Consider the following 24,270-nt stretch of genomic DNA (forward strand, 5'->3'; position numbering starts at 1 on the left):
TGTTTGTTTATGTACCACACTGCTACTGTGTTGTCCATCTGTATCAGCACAGTTTTGTGCAAGAAGCAGTCTTTGAAGGCATAAAGGGCATATCATTTCGCTCGAAGTTCTAAAAAGTTGATTTGACACTTTCTTTCGAGCGGAGTCCACGTATCTTGAGTCTGAAGGTTGCTGACGTGAGCTCCCCATCCCAAGTTGGATGCATCTGTGGTTAAAGTTACTTGAGGGGTCGGCTGCTGGAACGGTAACCCGGTCCGTAAAGCCGATTGTTTGTCCATCATCGAAGTGAGAGACATAACTGGTTGGTGACTGGTATTAGTGTCGAGAGAGGCTGAATAGCTTGAAGCCATTGAGACTTTAGAGTCCATGGAGTCCTTCTCATGGCTAACTTTGCCATAGGTGTCATGTGGACTGTAGACGCCATGTGGCCCAATAGTGTCAGGAATTGATGGGCAGAGGCGAAGTTGCAGTTGCTCAGGGAGTTTGCAAAATTCGCTAGGGTGTTCGCACGGTCGCTTGGAAGAAAAGCTTTTGCAACTGTGGTGTCGAGGTCTGCTCCGATGAAGGTGAGGAGTTAAGACGGGTTCAAATGTGATTTCTGATAGTTGATAAGAAATCCCAGGGAATGCAAGAGGGATATGGTGCTCCTCAAGGCAGCGAGAGCTCCTTGCTTGGATGGATCCCTGATGAGCTAGTCGTCTAGGTAGGGAAAAACATGAATGCTGTTTTTTCTTAGATGTGCAGCCGCAACTGCCAGGCATTTTGTGAATACCCAAGGTGCTGAGGCCAGTCCGAATGGAAGGACTCTGTATTGGAAATGTCTTTTTCCCCACTATGAATCGTAGATAATTTTGATGTTGTGGGGAAATGGTAATGTGAGCGTAGGCTTCTTGAAGGTCCAGAGAACAGAGCCAATCTCCTTATTGCAATAAGGGAAGAATGGTTCCCAAGGAGACCATCCAGAATTTTTCTTTTTGAAGAAATTTGTTGAGATTGCGGAGGTCTAGGATGGGCCAGAGACCACCTGTTTTCTTTGGAATTAGGAAATAGCGGGAGTAGAACCCTCTGCTATGTTAAGACCGGGGAACGGTTTCGATATCCCTGGTAGTCAGCAGGGTGGAGAGTTCTGATTGTAGTTGAGATGTTATGTGTGACCACAGAGGAATGGGTGGAGAATCTGGGGGCAACGTTTGAAATTTTAGATGGCACCCCTGGTTCAGGATGGCTACCACCCACTGATCTGTGGTAATGAGACCCTATTGGTGTTTGAAGTAGTGGAGCCGACCTCCTACATGCAAGTTGGGTTCGGGGTCGTTGAAGAGGCTGCTGTTCTTGGTATCTATTTCAAAAACCAGATGCTGGTCCTGTTTCTGGGGGTGGCTGAGTTTTAGCCTGTTTTGGTTGATGTGGACGTCCTCTCTGAGGTTGACGGAAAGGGTGTGTAGAAGAAGTAGGTGGATAGTACCCATGAGGCCAATAGAAGGGCTTTCTAGTGTCTCGTCTTATGGTTTTCGTGCTGAGGATGGCTGGTCCGATGGCAATCTGGACAGCTGGCGGTCTCATGATGATCTTTAACTAGAGTGACAGTGGCTTGGATTTTCTCTCCGAAGAGATTGTCTCCTGTGCATGGGAGATCCATGAGTCTTTCTTGGACTTTTAATCTGAGATCCGAGGCCTTCAGCCAACTCCACCTCCGTGCACTAATTCCAGCAGCTGATAGACGGGCAGATGTTTCAAAAGAGTCATATGTGGCCCGTACTTCATGTTTTCCTGACTCCAGCCCTTTGTCAATAAGAGCGTTGCGTGACACTTGCTGTTGTTAAGAGAGAGTATCCGCTATGTCCTGAACTTGTTTCCAAAGGTTCCTTTGATATTGCGTCATATATAACTGATATGCCGCGATTCGGGACACAAGCATGGATCCTTGGAACACTTTCCTCCCTAAACTATCCAGAAATTTATGTTCTTTTCCTGGAGGAGTAGATGAATGTGGTTTCTGCTTCCTTGCTTTTTTCTGAGCTGATTCAACAACAAATGAATGATGTGGCAACTGTGGTTTTTGAAAACCTGGTGTATGCTGGACCAGGTATGTTGCGTCTGTTCTCCTATTGATGGCTGGCACAGAACAGGGATGCTCCCCTAGGTGATGCTGAAGTTCCAGGAGTATTTCATGGATGGGTATCGCCATGACCTCTTTTGGTGCATCTAAAAACTGAAGGACTTCAAGGGTTTTATGCCTGGTATCCTCTTCAGCAAGTAATTCAAAAGGAATAGTATCTGCCATCTCCTTTATGAAATGTTGAAAAGAAAGGTCCTCTGGTCAGGACGTCCTCCTTTCTTCTGGTGGAGAAGGTTCAGATGCAAGATCATCAGTATCAGTATCAACATCCTCCCAAGGATTGTGTTGAGGCTGGAAATGGGATCCAGAAGGATGTAAGGGGTCCTGTGGAAGAGGACACTTTTTCATAGATTCAGATTTTGATGGTTGTTTTGAAATCTGCTTTGGTTTCGATGGAGGCAGAAAAGGCATTGACAGGGAACCGAAAGGCATCAATGGCACCGATGGGAACTGATGATCGGTATCACCCAATGGACCAGGCTGTGAAGGCATAAATGGACCAGTGAATGGCATCAAGGGCATCGATGGGATATGGGACTTTTGTAAACCCAATGGCCCCAGTACCTGATCAGAGTCTCCATCATCGTCTTCAGATGAGCCTGGAATGGGATTTGCTGGAGTCATCGGTGGATGTTTTGGTATGGACGGCATTGATGGAGGCATGGAAAGACCCGTCGATGGTATCGGTGCCGGTGTTGGAAAAACACCGAGTAAAGCGTCGAGTCTGTTATGAATCCTGCCCGCGGGCTTCCCCTGTGAGCAGGCTCCTCACCTCCCGTGCTGCCTTCTCCAAGGCGGCACAGAGCCGCCGCCGAGCCTTCATCGCGGCAGGAGCCGCCTTTCTGGCTTGCTTCCTCGTAGCTGGTAGGCCACTGTTTCCGCCGCCTCCCGCGGCCTGGAGTCCGCCCATCATGCTCCTCTTCACGGCAGCAGGAGCCACGGACTTTTGAGTTGTCTTCGCGCCAGAGGCCGCAGCCCCCAGTCTCACCTGGCGCCCGGAGCTGCCTTCAAGTCCTCCTGCAATGGCAGGAGCTGCTGCTGACGTCGGGACCTGCTTCTCGGCCCAGCCCTGCCTCTGCTACGTTGACGTCGGTGCAGGGCCGCTGTCCATGGTCCTGCACAGCTTCCTGTTCCTGCTCCTAGGCGCGCGGCCACGCCTCTCTGCAAGATTTAAAGGGCCCACGGCCGGATATGCCATGGGCCCACCTAAAGACTGTTTCCTGTATCAGCCCTATATAAGGGCTGCTCCTGCATTCCACCTTTGCCTTGCATCGGAGTTACTTCACTCCTAGAAGTCCCTATCTTCCAGTGCTCCGTCAGGTCCTTCTTGTTCTTCGTTGGAGTTCCATGTCTCGTCGGTTCTCGTGCCATGTCTTCGTCTCCTGAGGTCCTCATCCAGGTCTCTGATGTCTTGATGTTCCTATCGTCCTCCGTCTCTGCCCTCCAGATGTTCTTGAAGTCCTGATGTCCTCGATGGCTAGAGGTCCTTTACATACCTGATCTTCCTGATGTCTGTTCTCCAGGTGGCCTCTCCGAGGGTAAATCTGTTCCGTCCAGTTCCTGTTTCCGGTCACTGGAGCCCCTGCCAGCTGGATTCCGTTCCTGAGCCTGCCTCGCTCCCGCGTGGTCTGTGACCAACCTCCTTGGGCTGTGTAGGGCACGTAGAGGACAGGGAAACTGGCACTGGGTCCACTGTCGCAGGAGAAGGTAAGACTGGCGCTATTGGCCCTTCCACAACAGAATGTGGTGGCACAGTCTCTGATACAGATGCCGGTGGAGAGCACCTCGGTGTCTCAGGTACAGAGGGGCATGGCAGCTCTTATACCAGGACCCATTTTTTTCATTGGTTCGACATCCTTCGAAGCCGATGTGGACACTGATGCTTCCAAAGGAATGGAATCTGAACAGTGTCAATGGCATCTTTTTTCTCGATGGTCTGTGCTGGATATCGAAGACGACGCTATGGAAGATCTGGATGGGGTCGGTGACGGACGGTCATCGGTTTTTTTCTTACCTCGATGTTTTTCAAGAGGAAGGAATTTTCTTTGGTGACGACGCAGAAGATGATGATGGAGTGATCTTTTTGAAAAGGTCCTCCAGTTTATCCAGTCGGGCACACCTGCCCTTTGTTGTCATCTGGGCACAGGTGGAACATACGCGGACATCATGGCCTGATCCCAGGCAGAGAACACAGATGTCATGCGGGTCTGTAATCGACATTGTCCGTGGACAATTAGGACATCTTTTGAACCCCGTGGCCATTATTTATTTATTTATTTATTTGTAGAGTTTTATATACCGTTATTCGGTTGAGCCATCATAACGGTTTACAAAATATGCAATTAGCATACAATCAAATGGAGTTAACATGGTAGTTGGGAACAGTAGAGTTTTGTGAACAGTAAACATTTTTTCTTAGTAGTTGAATAACAGAATAGTGAGGAGAACATTTTCAATGAACAATGAATCAAGTGAGAGAGCAGGGAGGGGTGAAAAAGGAGGGTACATCAGGAGAGCATGAAGAAGGAGGATTATGCTTGCGAGTTCTGTTGAGGGCTGGGATGATTTGTCAGATAGTTAGAATAGAGTTTGCGGAATAAAAATGTTTTTAGATCTTTTTTAAATGTTTTCAGGATGTGCTGGGTCCTCAGTTCTTTGGGTAGGGTGTTCCAAATTTTGGGGGAGGCAATGGAAAATGCTCTTTCTCGTGTAGTTGAAAGATGAGTGTCTCTTAAGGTGGGGATGTTTAAGAATCCTGCGTTGTTAGAGCGCAGGTTTCTTTGTGGGTTTTGGGGGGTTATGTTTAAGCCTTTTAGTCCATGAAGATCATCATTTAGGATTTTATGAATGATGGTCATTGATTTGTAGGTAATTCGTGCAGAAATAGGTAGCCAGTGAAGAGAGGATAAAATGGGTGTTGTGTTCGTTTCTTTTTTTTCCTGTAAGGATTCTGGCAGCTGAATTCTGCAGTATTTGGAGTGGTTTAAGGGATGATAAAGAGATTCCAATAAGTAATGAGTTGCAGTAATCGAAGGTGGAGAAAATAAGCAGTTGCAGGACGGTTCTGAAGTCAGAAGGGTTGAGAAATGGCTTTATATGTCTTAGGGTTAGTAGCTTGTGGTATCCTTCTTTCGTTTTATTTACTTTGTGGGATTTGAAAGAGAGATCAGCATCGATGGTAACTCCAAGGTTCCTGGTATGGGTGGTAGGGATTATCGTTATCATTTGTTTATCTAGTATTGTCAGGGGTGGCGGAGTTGAACTGGGTTTTTTATCCATTATAAAACTTTAGGCCAGGTAATGGTCGGAGGCTCGTATCTGGAATCAATGGAAAAAGACTCCAAAGAGTACTCACTGAACGGGATGTCTAAGGGAGACCCGAGAGGGAAATTTACTGACAGAAAATATTATTATTATTCCGTGAGGAAAAAATGGTGCGAAAAACTCACAAAGCTCCTTCAACGCGAGGCTAAAAGCAGCGAGGAAAAAAAGAGACTGAAGGGAGACCCCTGTGGCTGCAGGGATCATGGCATGCTCAGTGGGCTCAGTGTGCCAGTCAACAGTTTCTAGAAACTCTGACAGACGTTTTTCCATGATAGGGCTCCATCGATGATGTCACCCATATGTGAGGACTACCATCCTGCTTGTCCTGAGATAATGACATTTTCCATTTTATTCACCATTCCCTTCCTAATAATTCCTAACATTCTGTTTGCTTTTTTGACTGCCGCAGCACACTGAGCTGACAATTTCCATATATTATCCACTATAACACCTAGATCTCTTTCCTGGGTGGTAGCTCCTAATATGAAACCTAATATTGTGTAACTAATGCATGGGCTATTTTTCCCTATATGCATCACCTTGCACTTATCCACATTAAATTTCATCTGACATTTGGATGCCCAATTTTCCATTTTTATCTAAATTGAGATGGCTACAGGAATCTTGCACTCAAACTAAATTCTGCAAGTAATTCAGTTTTGCAGTTTTGAGACTAAGAGGATACAAATCCAGTTTGTCATTTTACATTTGTCATTTTATTTTATGTCTGTCAGTATGAGATTTGATGTATTATGGATGTAAAGCTGTAAGCTGCAATGAACAGTCCGACTGCAATTTGCGGGCTACTAGCCTATAAATATATTTTTTTGCATGCTGGATTGGAAAGATAAAGGATGGTGGATGCCTGGAATGCCCTTCCAGAAGAAATGGTGAAGAAGAAAACTAATTCAAAAAGGCAGGGGATAAACACTGTGGATCCCTAAAGGCTAGAGTTGGAAATTAAGAAAAGGGTGCATGGAAGTAACCAGCATGGAACAGCAGTTACTATGTCTAATAGAAGGCGTGAGGATTATTACCATTACCCAATTAGCATATATGATTTTGACACAACTGCAGCATCACTCTCCTCTTTGATTGGGGGGGGGGGGAGGGGAAAGGGAATCGGATTCAGACAATATGCTGAGCCCTGACGTTTACGGTCCAGGGTAATGATACGCAGACATTAGGGAAAAAGTGCAGTTTTCCTTCTAAGGCCAAGTCTAAAAGCTAAGCACATTCAAGCAGCAGCATTGTTTGAATTGTCAGGAAGGCTGCTCGCTCTATAAAAATATTGCTAGCAGTAATTTTGTTATGGGTTTGATAGTTGCTTGGTTTTGACTTTATACTATTACTATCCTTAACATAAGGCTTGGGGTAACTACATGTAGTGGCAGTTATTACCCTTAAAAGAACATGGGGGCAAACTGCATGGAGTGGCAGTTAATACCATAAGAAGCTTGGTCAGCAGACTGGAAGGAGCATTTGATCTTTTTCTGCTGGCATTGCCCTGCTATGCTATGCTATGTTACAAAGACAGAGGGGGTGTAGCTCAATTTGTATACTGGCTTTGCAGGTGCAGGGCACTTTTTCTCTTTATTATAGTTAGATATTCAAGGGAACATTTATCCTACTGAATATTACTGACAACTTAACCAGATAACTTCAGCTGGCTAAGTTATATGTTTTCTGTTTGTTTTTTAAAATTAACCTCAATGTATCCCTTGCCCATATACCACACCACCTTAATGAATCTAGTGAAGACCATGACCTAATAATAAACATCCAGCAACAGATAAGGAAAAGGAATATTAACTTCATATTCCAACAAACTGTTTCTCATTGTAGTGTGAAAGACTCTTATATTGTTACTGTCTAAAACTACAAATCATTCCCCAACTCTTTCCAAATACAATAGGCATAACAAGAAAACAATTATTAAGCTAACAATTGGACAAGTTACCCAGCTAGAATTAGCTAGCTAACTTGTTCCATATATTCAGCAGAATAAAAGTTCCACTGAATATACTTTCCTAATGTTATCTAGCTACACGTAGCCAAATAGTTTAAAAACTCAACCAGCTACATTTGAATATAGCTAGTTAGGTTTTTAAGTTATTCGGTCTTGTGTGTTTGGATAATTAGCTTTTTAACTGGATATCTTCACTGTAGCCCAATTCTTATCTCCCCTCCCCAAATTTCAGATAAAACCCTGTTGGGCTGTGCATCCCCACCCCCAAACTCCTCTACAGTTGAGTATCATGTCCTGAGACCGCAACCCTTTTCACAATTTGAAAACCAAAAATCTAATTGGTACTCCCCACATATCTGTATTGTAAGTCCTGGGCCCCCCTTCAACCCTCCCCTCTTGACTCCTACTCTGGACCCCTCCTCCATCTCTTCCATCTCCCCCAATTCCTAACAATCCCTGCCATGAGCAAAGTATAAACTTACCCACTCCTGGTGCACTAGCACTGATTCTATCAGAATCAGCACTGGAAATATAAGTTACCCAATGTTTATGCTTAGATGGATAACTTAACCCTTCTTTATAAAACTCTAGGAATGCCTCTTTTTTATCTGGCTTGACTTATCTGGCTAAAATCTAGCCAGATAGGTGGCTTAATATTCAAAATATTATTGATCTCAGTATCTTCTGAATTAGATCCAAGAATGAATCAGGTAAATACTAAAAGAACAAAACAGTAAAAGGATAATCCAAAAACAGAGAAAAAGTTCCAGAAATAGCCTGGGGTTCAAGAAGGCATTTGTTAGAAAACAGAAGTGAAATATTTACACTGCTGTTGCAAACATATGCCATTCAGAAAAAAAAATATTTTTTCATTCAGCAGGTTACTATTTTTTCTGACGAGAGCTTGTCTTTAAACTTTTGCAGTTCGGCTATATCCCCAAAGCTTTTGGTAGTATTATGCGAGGTCATCTGCATGTTGGCTGGATAAAAAAATACCAAATCTTGCATCCTTATCTTTTAACTGTGGCCCTATTGCCAAGAATTGCTTATGGAATTCCGCAGTGGGCATCATCAGATCTGCAAGCATGAGAAGCTTGTTCTCCCATGTGTTTGGAACCTTTTGTCTTAGACAGAATTTCTAGTGTTTGTGGATACCATAAAACTTTAAGAAGAAATGGTCTGGGATACTTATTGCTAGTCAGGTACAAGAGAATACAATGCACTCTTCGGACATCCAAGACTATGCAAATTTGAGATCTAGTAACTTTGGGATAGCATTCTGAATGAACTTTATAGGATTCTTTCCTTCCTCAACCTCTGGGAAAATAATTTACATAATATATTTTGTTTAATTTTGAGAATAGTGTAAAATTAACTTTTACTCTATGAAACATCATCAGGATGTGCGTGCTTTGTGTGGATTAAGACTCAAAAAAAGGTTTCATAACTATGCAGCATGGTTACCCTTGCTGATAAAAGAAGTACTAAAGAATTCGGCCTCAAAAAGTACTTCCACTTGAGCATGGTATCTCAAATGTCTGACGTATTTATAATAGAAAAAGAAAAAAAATAGAAATCTGACAAAAAATAGTTTCTCTTACCTTCATCCACTCTTCTAAGAGTAAATCCCATTCAGATATAGAATTCCAAAGAAGCTGTTTCAGTTTTAGTTCAGCACTAACTTCTTCCAAAGCCTCAAACTTAGTCACTTCCACCTTTAAGAATAATGGACAAACAATACATTTTGGCATTTTTCTCTGTTTGTAGATTGCATTTCTAAGAAAAATTTGACTACAATTTTATATATAATTGGGGATAGCCTGTTTTTTGTTTTTTTTTAATTTGAGGGCAAGGGATTTCCAAAGGCAAAGCAAAGTTGCTTACCATTAACAGTATTCTGTGAGGATAGGAGGATATTGATTACACAAATGTGGATAATGTCATCGACAGAGTGCAAAAAAGATACAACATGGAAAGAGTTCCAGATGTTTCTTCATGCTGAACTAAGCATGTGCAAGGTTCTTCCCATTTCAGTAGTGTCATGAGGGGCCCTCTTCTGTTCATTATGTAAGCATGAATATGATCCAAATCCAAGGGGAAGAGGATGGGTTTGTGTTGAGTGACTATCTTTCTGTCCATGAAGAACACTTATTACAGCTAAACAACTTTGCTTTCTTGAAGAACAAGCGGGATAATCATTCAACACATGTGGAATCCCTAGCTACAGGTTGCAGTAAAATAGCAATGAGAAAAACAGAGAAAATATTGCCAACAGGCAAACAACTTGTTTTCTTGGCAGCAATCCATATTCTATTTTCTAAATATTTTTGGAAGACAACCCTCTGGGTATAGGGAAATACCTACAGTACCACAATGTACCTTGAAGTACTGAAAAAGTGTGAAAAACAGAATATAAAAAAAATCTAAATAAATAAATACATTTATTTTCATTTAATTGTTTGCATTTTATTCTAAAAATCCCAAAGATGTTTAAAACAAAACCCCATACAAAACATTTTAAAACATCTTCAATGCATAAAACATGAGATCCCACAATCTCATCATGTTACATGCTGTCTTCCTTCTAATGTGGAAATTAAAGTGATGATCCTTACTAGTGGAAGAAAAGCTTTTTTGCATGACTCATGTAGGAGCAGGTCATATTTGTATCATTGAGGTTACAGTGCCTACCCCAAGGGTCGAAACATCAATCTCAAAGATGAATGGCTTGGACGGATCTGGGTGAATTCCAGGTCCAGGTGAACCAAGCTGCTGGCACTATCTTTCAAAAAGGAGATAGAGCAGCTTTTAAACTAGAACAAGGGGGGAAAGCTGACAGTCACTCAGCAGTGCATGGTTTGGAGAAATGTATCCTTGACGGATACTAATGAAACAGGAGTGTTAGGGCATCCCAACAGAGAGGTTCCATTAAAAGCAAACATAGTCCATATGCCTATATGTAAAAAATCACTGACGCTAATGATTTCCGAATTATCCCAAACAACTGAAAAGCAGGTTGTTAAATCAAACAAAAAACACACTTTGAAATGTCTGTATGCCAATGCCAGAAGTCTAAGAAGTAAGATGGGAAAGTTAGAGTGTATAGCAGCAAATGATGAGATTGAAATAATTGGCATCACAGAGACTTGGTGGAAGGAGGATAACCAATGGAACAGTGCTATATCAGGGTACAAATTATATCGCAATGATAGGGAGGATCAACTTGGTGGGGGTATGGCACTTTATATCCGGGAGGGCATAGCGTCCAACAAGATAAAGATCATACAAGAGACTAAATGTTCAGTAGAATCTATATGGGTAGAAATCCCATGTATGTTGGGTAAGAGTATAGTGATAGGAGTATATTACCGTCCACCTGGACAAAATGGTGATGATGAAATGCTAAGAGAAATCAGGGAAGCAAACCAATTTGGCAGCGCAATAATAATGGGAGATTTCAATTACCCCAATATTGACTGGGTAAATGTAACATCAGGACTTGCTAGAGACATAAAGTTCCTGGATGTAATAAATGACTGCTTCATGGAGCAATTGGTTCAGGAACCAACAAGAGAGGGAGCTATTTTAGATTTAATTCTTAGTGGAATGCAGGATTTGGTGAGAGAGGTAACGATGGTGGGGACACTTGGCAACAGTGATCATAACATGATCAAATTTAAATTAATAACTGGAAGGGGGACAATAAGTAAATCTGCAGCTCTAACACTAAACTTTCAAATGGGAAACTTTGATAAAATGAGGGAAAAAGTTAGAAAAAAACTGAAAGGTGCAGCTGCAAAGGTTAAAAGTGTTCAACAAGCTTGGATATTGTTTAAAAATACAATCCTAGAGGCACAGTCCATATGAATTCCACACATTAAGAAAGATGGAAAGAAGGCAAAACGATTACCATCATGGTTAAAAGGTGAGGTGAAAGAGGCTATTTTAGCCAAAAACACATCCTTCAAAAATTGGAAGAAGGACCCATCTGAAGAAAATAGGATAAAACATAAGCATTGGCAAGTTAAGTGTAAAACATTGATAAGACAGGCAAAGAGAGAATTTGAAATGAAGTTGGCCATAGAGACAAAAACTCATAATAAAAACGTTTTAAAATATATCCGAAGCAAGAAACCTGTGAGAGAGTCAGTTGGACCATTAGATGACCAAGGGGTTAAAGGGGCTCTTAGGGAAGAAAAGGCCATTGCAGAAAGACTAAATTAATTTTTTGCTTCCATGTTTACTAATGAGGATGTTGGGGAGATACCAGTTCCGGAGATGGTTTTCAGGGGTGATGAGGCAGACAAACTGAACAAAATCACTGTAAACCTGGAAGATGTAGTAGGCCAGATTGACAAACTAAAGAGTAGCAAATCACCTGGACCGGATGTCATGCATCCTAGGGTACTGAAGGAACTCAAAAATGAAATTTCTGATCTATTAGTTAAAATTTGTAACCTATCATTAAAACCATCCATTGTACCTGAAGACCGGAGGGTGGCCAATGTAACCCCAATATTTAAAAAAGGTTCCAGGGGAGATCCGGGTAACTATAGACCAGTGAGCCTGACTTCAGTGCCGGGAAAAATAGTGGGAACTATTCTCAAGATCAAAATCGTAGAGCATATAGAAAGACATGGTTTAATGTCACACAGTCAACATGGATTTACTCAAGGGAAGTCTTGCCTAACAAATCTGCTTCATTTTTTTGAAGGAGTTAATAAACATGTGGATAAAGGTGAACCGGTAGGTGTAGTGTACTTGGATTTTCAGAAGGCATTTGATAAAGTTCCTCATAAGAGGCTTCTAGGAAAAGTAAAAAGTCATGGGATAGGTGGCGATGTCCTTTCATGGATTACAAACTGGCTAAAAGACAGGAAACAGAGTAGGATTAAATGGACAATTTTCTCAGTGGAAGGGAGTGGGCAGTAGAATGCCTCAGGGATCTGTATTGGGACCCTTACTTTTCAATATATTTATAAATGATCTGGAAAGAAATATGACGAGTGAGATAATCAAATTTGCAGATGATACAAAATTGTTCAGAGTAGTTAAATCACAAGCAGATTGTGAAAAATTGCAGGAAGACCTTGTGAGACTAGAAAATTGGGCATCAACATGGCAGATGAAATTTAATGTGGAAAAGTGCAAGGTGATGCATATAGGGAAAAATAACCCATGCTATAGTTACACAATGTTAGGTTCCATATTAGGTGCTACAACCCAAGAAAAAGATCTAGGCGTCATAGTGGATAACACATTGAAATCGTCGGTTCAGTGTGCTGCGGCAGTCAAAAAAGCAAACAGAATGTTGGGAATTATTAGAAAGGGAATGGTGAATAAAACGGAAAATGTCATAATGCCTCTGTATCTCTCCAAGGTGAGACCGCACCTTGAATACTGTGTACAATTCTGGTCGCCGCATCTCAAAAAAGATATAATTGCGATGGAGAAGGTACAGAGAAGGGCTACCAAAATGATAAGGGGAATGGAACAGCTCCCCTATGAGGAAAGACTAAAGAGGTTAGGACTTTTCAGCTTGGAGAAGAGATGGCTGAGGGGGGATATGATAGAGGTGTTTAAAATTATGAGAGGTCTAGTATGGGTAGATGTGAATCGGTTATTTACTCTTTCAGATAATAGAAAGACTAGGGGGCACTCCATGAAGTTAGCATGTGGCACATTTAAAACTAATCGGAAAAGTTCTTTTTACTCAATGCACAATTAAACTCTGGAATTTGTTGCCAGAGGATGTGGTTAGTGCAGTTAGTATAGCTGTGTTTAAAAAAGGATTGGATAAGTTCTTGGAGGAGAAGTCCATTACCTGCTATTAAGTTGACTTAGAAAATAGCCACTGCTATTACTAGCAACGGTAACATGGAATAGACTTAGTTTTTGGGTACTTGCCAGGTTCTTATGGCCTGGATTGGCCACTGTTGGAAACAGGATGCTGGGCATGATGGCATGTTCTTATGTTCTTATATCACTCCATAGTGAGACCGCATCTTGAATACTGTGTACATGTCTGGTCACCGCATCTCAAAAAAGATATAGTTGCGATGGAGAAGGTACAGAGAAGAGCAAACAAAATGATAAAGAGGATGGAACAGCTCCCCTATGAGGAAAGGCTGAAGAGGTTGGGGCTGTTCAGCTTGGAGAAGAGATGGCTGAGGGGGAATATGATAGAGGCCTTTAAGATCATGAGAGGTCTTGAACGAGTAGATGTGACTCAGTTATTTACACTCTCGAATAATAGAAGGACTAGGGGACATTCCATGAAGTTAGCAAGTAGCACATTTAAGACTAATCGGAGAAAATTATTTTTCACTCAATGCACAATAAAGCTCTGGAATTTGCTGCCAGAGAATGTGGTTAGTGCAGTTAGTGTAGCTTGGTTCAAAAAAGGTTTGGATAAGTTCTTGGAGGAGAAGTCCATTAACAGCTATTAATCAAGTTTACATAGGGAATAGCCACTGCTATTAATTGCATCAGTAGCATGGGATCTTCTTAGTGTTTGGATAATGCCAGGTTCTTGTGGCCTGGTTTGGCCTCTGTTAGAAACCGGATGCTGGGCTTGATGGACCCTTGGTCTGACCCAGCATGGCAATTTATGTTCTTATGTTCTTATCATCCTCGAAGCAATGGTCAAACAGAGCAGATGAATCAGACTCGCAAGTCTTTCTGCATGCCTATGTAAACCAAAAATAGGATAACTGGGTCCCCCTGCTTCCATGGACAGTGTTCACCCACAATATAATTTGAACAATTCTACAGGATCTTTGCCCTTTTACATCATCTTTGGGCATCATCCCCGGGTACCCAACTCCATTGACATCTCAAACAACTGCCCAGCAGCTATCCTGAGGGTACAAGAACTCCATGAGCTTTGGCAAAAGACCCCCTACCTTTTTGACCAAGCAGCCAAGTGCTTAAAAGAAAAAGTTGACAGAAAATGTTGCGCAGCACCATCACTTCATCCTTTAAGTCTAGTCTGGCTTAGGACCAGAAATCTATGACTGAAGATGCCCTCCAAGAAATTCACACCATGCTTCACAGTAACATGGTTAATAAACATCATTTGGCAGCATCTTTGAGAATTCATGATGTATTCCATGTCTCTCTATTAAAGCCAATTACTTTGTCTTGGCCAGGCAAACTGCCATCCCAGAACACTGAAGTGGCCTCTGAAAAGGATACTTAATTTAAAGAATAAGAAATCATGGACTCTTGAAGGGTCCAAAACCAATTGCAATATCTCATTTCCTGGAAGAACTATGGACCCAAGGAAAATCTCTGAGAGTTGGCCCCCAACTTGTATCGAAATTTCACAGAAGGTTCCTAAGGAAAACTAAGCACAGAAGATGGGGGAGAGGGCTTGGGGTGGGGGGGGGGTACTGTTATGTTTTCCAAGCTGCTTCACTCATCAAGCCATGAGCTTTCCCTCGCAGCTGAATGCCACCAAGAACTGCCCAGGCCATGCCGCCAGCCTCTCTCCATAGCCGAATAATGCCAGCACTGCCCTCAGATGCCGCTATGCCACCACAGTCACTGCTTCCTTTAGGTGTGCGTGTGCACAACCAACTATTTAAAGGGCTTGTGGTGGGAAACATTGCTCAGCATGCCTTGATGACATCAGATGGCCCTCCCTACATAAGGGCTCATTGAATGCTTACCATTGCTTCAGCAATGGGTCTCTTGCCTAGCAGTGCATGTCTGAGATAAAAAGCAAGCCAGAGGGAAATAATAGAGTTTGTGTGTGTCTGAGATTAAAAAAAAAAAAAAACCAGAGGAAAGTAATAGAGTTTGTGTGTGTCTGAAATATTAAGCAAGCCATTGGGAGTTAATAGTTTAGAGTTAATTTGTACCTATATAAAAAGGTTGAAAAAATTCAGTTACCCACCTAGAAAAGGTGTTAGAGTAGTGAGATTGATCTCAGTAGGTGCCAACATTTAATAACAGAAAGATTAGCAGTGAGTCATACAAGCTCACTAACTAAAGTTTAAATCAGCAAAAGGAATGTGAAGTACTAACTTGCCTTGAAGCACAAAATATATTACAGGGAAAGAGCTCAGTAACCCTCAATCCAGTTGGAGCAGTGAGAGGAGACGATCATTTTGCTGATGGATGAACAGGATGGGTAAGTATTGCTTTGGGAACCTTTGGGACTTTAAAAGGTTTGGAGAGAGGTACAGTATTTAGTGTGGGTGTGTGTCTGAGATAAAAAGCAAGCCAGAGAGAAGTAATTCTAGTGTCTGTCTGTCTGTCTTTCCATCCCTCCCTCCCTCCCAGCCCACTCCCACTCCCACTCCCCCCTAGCTCATTCTTTGAATTATAGGTAAAAGACACTTTTTCATAAAAAATCTATCAGACTCTTAACAAAATCACACTATTGCACCAGCCCTTAATGAGAGTTCAATTATCCTCTTGTGGGTAATTTTCAGATCAACAGTGAATACACCAATACATTTTTAAAGTACTCTAATTGTAAGCATTCCTACTCCCGTAGCAATCTAAACTAAGAACTCAAAAAAATTAAGTTGAAAGCAGCAGTCCAGCAGCAAGAGGGGAGAAGCCTCCCGGTCTTTTGCATTGAGTGTCGTAAGTATGATTTTTTACCCACTGGTGAGAAGTTGTATGTGTACACCAAGTGCAAAGAGCTTCTGGCTCTCAGAGAGCAAATCCGATCTCTGAAGCCTAGATTGGCAGACCTGGAAGAGCTGAGACAGACAGAGAGGTATATAGATACCTTCAGGGACATGGTAACCAACTCCAGCCTGGCAGCCCAAGTGCACACTAGGATCAGGACGGTCTCCTGGAAGGAGAGCATCATACTGGTGTAGCAGGAAGAGATCCCGTAGTGATATGATGGTTCAGAACTTTGGCTCATTCAGCCATTCCCAGAATCCTCAGCTGGCTGATTCACACTGACACTGCTGAGATATAGTGAACTTCTGACCACCTCAGACTCAAGAATGTGGAAGATCTGGGAAACGTGTAGGCTCTGCAAAGGCTATAATTAAAGGCCAGGAGGGCATCAATGGCAATATTTAAATCATAATACAAGGAAGCTTGGTTCTCACAGAAACCAAACTACAAGCTTGTTTCTCACAGATTCCTATCTCACTAACAGGAGCCAAGTGAACTGAAGATTCCCGAGGTTACAGCTTTAATGAAAGGTCTGGCACCAGCAACAGATTTCAGGCCTACTACCTATTCAGAACACAGACTTACTATCTATTTACAAAACACAGAAGATCAAAAGGAGATCAGAACAAACAAAGTGCATCAAAGCCATGTTGATAAAGGAACTTTTATGGTGGGAGGAGATTGTTTTCAGGATAGACAAGTTTAGGTTATGACATTGACAAATTGGTGAAGGATCCTCTCACAAGCATTTTCTATGTATGGGTTAAACTATAAAATAACAGCGTGTACTAGAGATTACAAGACACAGCGTTGCTATGCCCATTTGAAGGATAGCTCCTGTTCTTCCAAAGATATGAAATATTAAAAATTATATTTGTTCTAAATTCTGAGTCATATCTTTGTTTGAAAAAGTGCTGACAAGCGCCTTATTAAAGTCTAATATTTAGACATTTTTGGCGACAGCAACGAAGGGACATTAATAGCTGTTGCTATTATTATTATTCTTTAGCTGTAGTGTGTGGATTTTGGTGGACAAAATTCTACACTACATTCTCGGACATTTAATTGGCTTTCCGTCCGAAGGAAGTTTCCCAGATGTTCTGGAGGGTTACCCGGATGATAGATGAGCTCAGAGAAGATGTTTAATAAAGTTTTTAAACTGCCCTGGAGGTTTTGCATTTTTTTAAGGATCCATTATGTAAGTATGTAACTAATTTTCAGAAAAAAAAACAAAAATAATTTGTAAGTATAAATGTTTTATTCTGGTGTACAGTGTATATAGATTGTGTGTTAAATCTTCTATAAAATATTGTGTTTTTGGGCTTCTGTTTAAAAAAAAAAAAAACAGAGGAGAGAAAGGGGGAGGATCAGAATCAATAAGGTGACTGGGATAGAAGTTATTAAAGCAGGTCAGCGGGTGCAGATACGGAAATTTCGAAGTTTGTTTGTAGTATATTTTTATTAAGCTGTTTCACGTTTCTTTGGTGTTTAGTAAACTTTCAGTGTCCAGAGGGTTAGCTCGCACCAGTGGTCCTTTGAACTCAGACCGCATGGCTTAGAGGCTTGGCTCTGCAGCAGTTTCAAGTTACACCTGTGAGGGTACGGGAGTGATTTTTCACTCCAGCACAGTAGCTTCAGAAGGAGGAAGAGGGAATTATGAAAAGTGTGAAGTTAAATAGGGTAAGTTTGAAAGTTATAATTAGTATGATAAGGAGTTTTTAGTTAGTGGATTGTTTACAAAAGTTGGGTTGTTTGCTGTCTTGTACAGGAAGGTGCTAACGGTTTTATTTTTTTAAAGCAGGCTATAAATGTGGTTAATTTTTTCTTTTCCTCCGCTGATTAGCTTTAATAAGGAAGCCTATTTTCTTTGTGTGAATCTATTTATATAGGTTACGATTTTGGGTAAAATGTTGCCTTGTCAAAATGTTTAGTGATTGTAGTTAAACTTAAATCTGGACATTTGTAAAATGCTGGCAGTGTTGTATATAGGGACATTTGACTCAATTGCTGCAGTTCATTAAACAGGGAAAGGAATCTTTCAGTTCTATGCTGTTTTTCTTCTCCCCCTCCCCCTCAAGGTAGTACAGGGCTGAGAGATGTAGCCCTTGCTGCCTACAAGGACTCTTATGTTTATAGTAAAACATGGAAACATAGAAATGACGGCAGAAGAAGAACAAGCAGCCCATCCAGTCTGCCCAGCAAGCTTCACACATATTTCTTCTTATTCTTATCTGTTTCTTTTAGCTCTTTGGTTCTATTTCCCACCATTAATGTAGAGATGCTCATATTTGCATCTAAGTTTTTAGAACTGTGTTATTAATGAGAGTTTATTGTGAAGAGATTTTAGAACAATGTGAGGTGTGTTTCATTTTTGAGAAATTCCAGATTTTCATTTGGTAAGAAAGAAAGCATGAAACTGTGTTTATTTAAAACCATTCATAATTAGATTTGATTTATCATTGGAAAGGGATTTATTGTCTTTCTTGTTTTAAAATTCCCATGGCGTAAATTACTAGTGGTCAGGTGCATAGGCAGAGAGACAGAAAGAAAAAAAAATATAAGAAAAGAGGGCGACTCCATTTTAATGAATTGATCAGTTTAGTTTGAAACCAGATATTTGTGTTGTTAAAAGTGGAAGAGAGTGAATTTGATGGCATTAGCAGGGATGAAGAGGGAAGAGATTGATTTTTATGCTGGATGTGTAAAGTGCTTTGTCAGTAATGTAACTATGTGTCATTGTGTTAGAGTGCATATGCAGAAGGCTGTGTGGTGGGAAATTTAGAATGTTTTGTTCGAAGTAGAGAAAAAATGTGAGTCAGTTGCATTTAAACCTCTTACCATGGGTTTGCTTTTAAACATTGTATGAAGATATGATTTATTTTAAATTAAACACAGGTCAGAAACAAACAGAAGGCACTAATATGCATGAACTCCATGCGGCAGTATGCGTTAATTACAGTATTTATGTTATATTCTAATGATGATAGATATTTCTCAGTTTTGCTTATACCTCACTAGATGCTAACTTTTAGATGAAGGGAATGATTGGATTTTTGTTGATGGGAGCTTAGGTATACAGATCTGAAGGGAGAAATAGCTTAACAACAACACAATAAAACAGGGAGATCCCTAATATACAGTTGCAGGTTTTGGCTAATGCATATGAATGAGTGCCCAGGGTTGGGCACAGTAGGGAATTAATTGCTCTCTGGTATAACAAAGTCAGTCCTTTAAGTGAGTTAGGAGTTTATAGCACAGAAAAAAAAAAGGTTTTAGATTTGTAAATGGAAGTAGCTCTTATCACAGGGGACAGCGCCTCCTAAAGGTGGACCATCATAGAAAGGAAAGTAGCTTTATGACTGCTTTTTGCTGAATTAAGATATAACAGAAGTTTGACTTTTAAGGAAACTGTAATGTCATTTTTAAATTTAATTTTAATCATTATATTAACTGTCATATGCTAGATTTCTTTTCAGGGTATCAAGGCACAAAGCACATCTGTCTCTGTTCCATGGGAGATGACGGCTACAGTTTTTTTTCAGTTTGCTTCCTTTTCATTTTTTAATAGATCTATTTTAATTTTAATTCTGATTTTTCTTTTATTATGGATCGATCCAAATACCTTTTGAGCTCAAATATGTTAATTGTTGTTTGTCTTTATTGTGTTATGTGTGTGTCATGACACCTGAAGAATGCAATGAATGAATTTGTGTGTCAGTTTAGTGAAATGCATGTTTCTGTGTGATGTCTGAGCATTTAAGTTGTCTGTGTTCCTGAGACTATAGTATATTACCTAATAATAAAGAGATTATTATGCACATGTAGGGATAGATGTAGGGAGCTAAGGCCATGACAGATTTTGTCTTATTGATTAATTTTAATTTGTTTTGTTCTTACTAGGATTTAATAACATATACATCTAATGCTGATTTAAGAGGCTGTGCTTTGATGTCTAGAATTCACCCAGCAGGAGAAAGCTGCATACATCTGATGTCATTGATTTTAGAAATCATCCTATCCTTGGCCACAGAAGTTATTACATACTATATGGACTGAAATGCTTACAATTTATACTGATCTTTGCTTTTCTCTTCGTTCTATGGGAGTGACTTTATGCAGAATCTAGGTTCTTTTATTCTCTGCCAGTACTTAGGTGTTCAAGTTTAATGATATCACCTGAAGGGATGCTATTTTTATGATTTTGTATGTTCCAAGTTTAGTAGTATTTTCCAGTCTTAGAATTTCTAATACTTATATGTATTTCTATGCTGAATCACCTAAATGAATATGTACTAGGTTTATCTTTATCTTTTTCTTTATCTTTATCTATGGAAGCTGCTTTGATCACATAGAGGGGGATGTGTCTCAGTGTGATTCAAATATGATAATTCAGGGTTCAAGAGGGATATCATACATATATTTCTCTTCCACACCAGCCTATGTTAAAATACATACTGATCTATCTGCTATAAGCTATTCCTATTCTTTTATTTTGCACTTATGGTAATCACTTTGCTGAGCTTTAATATTTCAATATCCTATCTTTTATTCTAAATTCTTCTCTGAATCCTTTTTGAATATCTTTTTCCTATAACACTATCTATTAGACAACTATTTCTTAAGAGTGTAGCCTGTGATGCTTATTATGAGATTGTTCTCCTTGAAACAAATACACACTTTATACATGAGGAGCACTGTCATAGGGATCTATAAATATTCTATACTATATCTTCTTGCATACTAATTGTTTATTGTTCTTTTCTTGTTATCTTGGCCCTAGCACTATAAACACGACCTGTGAGTTAAAATATTCTGTATATCCTGCTAGTTTATCTTTTTCTTTGTCCACTATAATGGACTACTTTTTACATTAATTTTTCTGTCCCCTTTCAGACTAATTTCTTTTTCTGCCAGTTGTTTAGTTTTTCAATGTTTTTTTCTCTTCTATCATATATTCAGACTCGTTCTTCCCTATTATACGTACCTACTTCTATTCCTGGTTCTCAGTATGAAACAGTTCTCCTTGCAGAGACTCATTCCTTATAAACAATGCAACAAGAATACATATATACTTTCTTCTTTAATGATTCTTTTAGTTCTTACTTTATGCTAGTTATACTAGTATGTGATTCAGTATTATGTGATTTGTAGCATACAGACTGTTTTCTAGTAGGAAGAAATCAGCCTTTTCATACTATTAGTTTAAGTATGGTATTTCCTCCTTATGCAATGAAATTTCTAGTTTAAGACTAAAATTATGAAAGTATTACATTTGTAGTTTAACCATAGAACTGGATAATTTTCATCGTAATTCAGTTTTAATGTTATTATTTGATTAGTTGGTGAATGCTTGTGGGAGTATCGTTTACATTAATTAGGAATCTAGAGGGACACACAACTATGCACTACACCTGATAAATACCAAGGTTAGTGGTTAGGACACACTTTTAAGTTCCTTTGTTATGGCTCATCATCGAAGACTGGTTGATGTGCCACCTTTACCATTGAAGGTGCCACAAGAGGGAAAATGATATGATGGTTCAGAACTTTGGCTCATTCAGCCATTCCCAGAATCCTCAGCTGGCTGATTCACACTGACACTGCTGAGATATAGTGAACTTCTGACCACCTCAGACTCAAGAATGTGGAAGATCTGGGAAACCTGTAGGCTCTGCAAAGCCTATAATTAAAGGCCAGGAGGGCATCAATGGCAATATTTAAATCATAATACAAGGAAGCTTGGTTCTCACAGAAACCAAACTACAAGCTTGTTTCTCACAGATTCCTATCTCACTGACAGGAGCCAGGTGAACTGAAGATTCCCGAGGTTACAGCTTTAATGAAAGGTCTGGCACCAGCAACAGAATTCAGGCCTACTACCTATTCAAAACACAGACTTACTATCTATTTACAAAACACAGAAGATCAAAAGGAGATCAGAAGAAACAAAGTGCATCAAAGCCATGTTGATAAAGGAACTTTTATGGTGGGAGGAGATTGTTTTCAGGATAGACAAGTTTAGGTTATGACATTGACAAATTGGTGAAGGATCCTCTCACAAGCATTTTCTATGTATGGGTTAAACTATAAAATAACAGCGTGTACTAGAGATTACAAGACACAGCGTTGCTATGCCCATCTTGAAGGATAGCTCCTGTTCTTCCAAAGATATGAAATATTAAAAATTATATTTGTTCTAAATTATGAGTCATATCTTTGTTTGAAAAAGTGCTGACAAGCGCCTTATTAAAGTCTAATATTTAGACAGTAGCAAAGACCTGCTCTCCAGGTGATGCATTGTAGTCCCACACTGAGGAAGAGACTCCCAGAGCTACTGACTAAGAGGGAAGGGTTAGGTCAGCTGTCATAGGTGATTCAATTAGAAGGAATGTAAATAGCTGGGTGGCTGGTGGACATGAGGACAACCTAGTTAATTATCTACCTCGTGCAATGGTGGCAGATCTCATGCATCACCTAGATTTTACACAGTGCTGGGAGGAGCCGGCTATCATGGTAAATGTGGGCACCAGCAACCTAGGAAATTGTGGGAGGGAAATTATGGAAGTCAAATTTAGACTATTAGGTAGAAAGCTGAAATCCAGAACCTCCAAAGTAGCATTTTCTGAAATGCTCCCTGTTCCATGTGCAGGTCCACAGAGGCAAGGAAAGCTCCGGAGTCTTAATGCATGGATGAGATGATAGTGCAGGGAAGAGGGATTCAGTCTTGTAATGAACTGGGCAACCTTTTGGGGAATGGGGAGGGGTTTTTTGAAAGCCAGGCTCCATCTTAACCAGGGTGGAATCAGACTCCTGATGCTAACCTTTAAAAGGGAGATAAAGCAGTTTTAAAACTAGAACAAGGAGGAAAGTTGACAGTTGATCAACAGCACATGATTCAGAAAGAGGTATCTTTGAAGGATACAAATGAAACTGGAGAGTTAGGCATTTCAACAGACAGCTTCCAATAATAGCAAAAGTAGTCCATGTGCCTATAAGTAAAAAATCACCTGAGCTAAAGGATTCCAAATAATCCCTATCAACTGAAAAATAGGCTGCCAATACAAACAAAAAACACACTTTGAAATGTCTGTATGCTAATACCAGAAGTCTAAGAAGTAAGATGGGAGAGATAGACTGTATAGCAGTGAATTATGATTTAGTTGGCATCTCGAAGATCTGGTGAAAAGAGGATAACCAATGGGACAGTGCTAAAACAGGGTACAAATTATACTCCATTGTAGGTGGGGGAGTGGCGCTTTATGTCCAGGATGGTATAGAGTCTAATAGGATAAAGATCATTCAAAAGACTAAATACACAGTAGAATGTTTATGGGTAGAAATCCCATGTTTGTTCAGTAACAGTATAGCGATAGGAGTATACTACAATCCACCTGGCCAAAATGATGAGAAGAACATTGAAATGCTAAGAGAAATCAAGGAAGCTAACCAATTTGGCTGTGCAGTAATAATGGGAGATTTCAATTATTGGGTAAATGTAATATCACGACATGCTAGAGAGGTAAAATTCCTATTTTAGATCTAATTCTTAGTGCAACATAGGATTTAGTGAGAGAGGTATCAGCGGTGGGGCCACTTGGCAATAGTAACCATAACATGATCATAAGTTCCTCATGAGAGGCTTCTAGGAAAAGTAAAAAGTCATGGGATAGGTGGCGATGTCCTTTCGTGGATTGCAAACTGGCTAAAATACAGGAAACAGAGAGTAGGATTGAATGGGCAATTTTCTCAGTGGAAGGGAGTGGACAGTGGAGTGCCTCAGGGATCTGTATTGGGACCCTTACTGTTCAATATATTTATAAATGATCTGGAAAGAAATACGACGAGTGAGATAATCAAATTTGCAGATGACACAAATTTGTTCAGAGTAGTTAAATCACAAGCAGATTGTGATAAATTGCAGGAAGACCTTGTGAGACTGGAAAATTGGGCATCCAAATGGCAGATGAAATTTAATGTGGATAAGTGCAAGGTGATGCATATAGGGAAAAATAACCCATGCTATAATTACACGATGTTGGGTTCCATATTAGGTGCTACAACCCAAGAAAGAGATCTAGGTGTCATAGTGGATAACACATTGAAATCATCGGTTCAGTGTGCTGCGGCAGTCAAAAAAGCAAACAGAATGTTGGGAATTATTAGAAAAGGAATGATGAATAAAACGGAAAATGTCATAATGCCTCTGTATCGC

The 24,270-nt window shown here is 40.3% G+C and overlaps 1 protein-coding gene across 1 annotated transcript in view; it reads right to left on the reverse strand.

The window, feature by feature from the left end:
* Window positions 1–24,270, reverse strand: part of DNAH6 (dynein axonemal heavy chain 6) — a 3,261,518-nt gene that overhangs the window by 2,596,719 nt on the left and 640,529 nt on the right. The window contains 1 exon segment of the mRNA XM_029602297.1: window positions 9,014–9,127. Within this exon segment, the coding sequence (XP_029458157.1) occupies window positions 9,014–9,127 (114 nt within the window).

The sequence above is a fragment of the Rhinatrema bivittatum genome, chromosome 1 (genome assembly GCF_901001135.1).
Source record: "Rhinatrema bivittatum chromosome 1, aRhiBiv1.1, whole genome shotgun sequence".
Lineage (NCBI taxonomy): Eukaryota > Metazoa > Chordata > Amphibia > Gymnophiona > Rhinatrematidae > Rhinatrema > Rhinatrema bivittatum.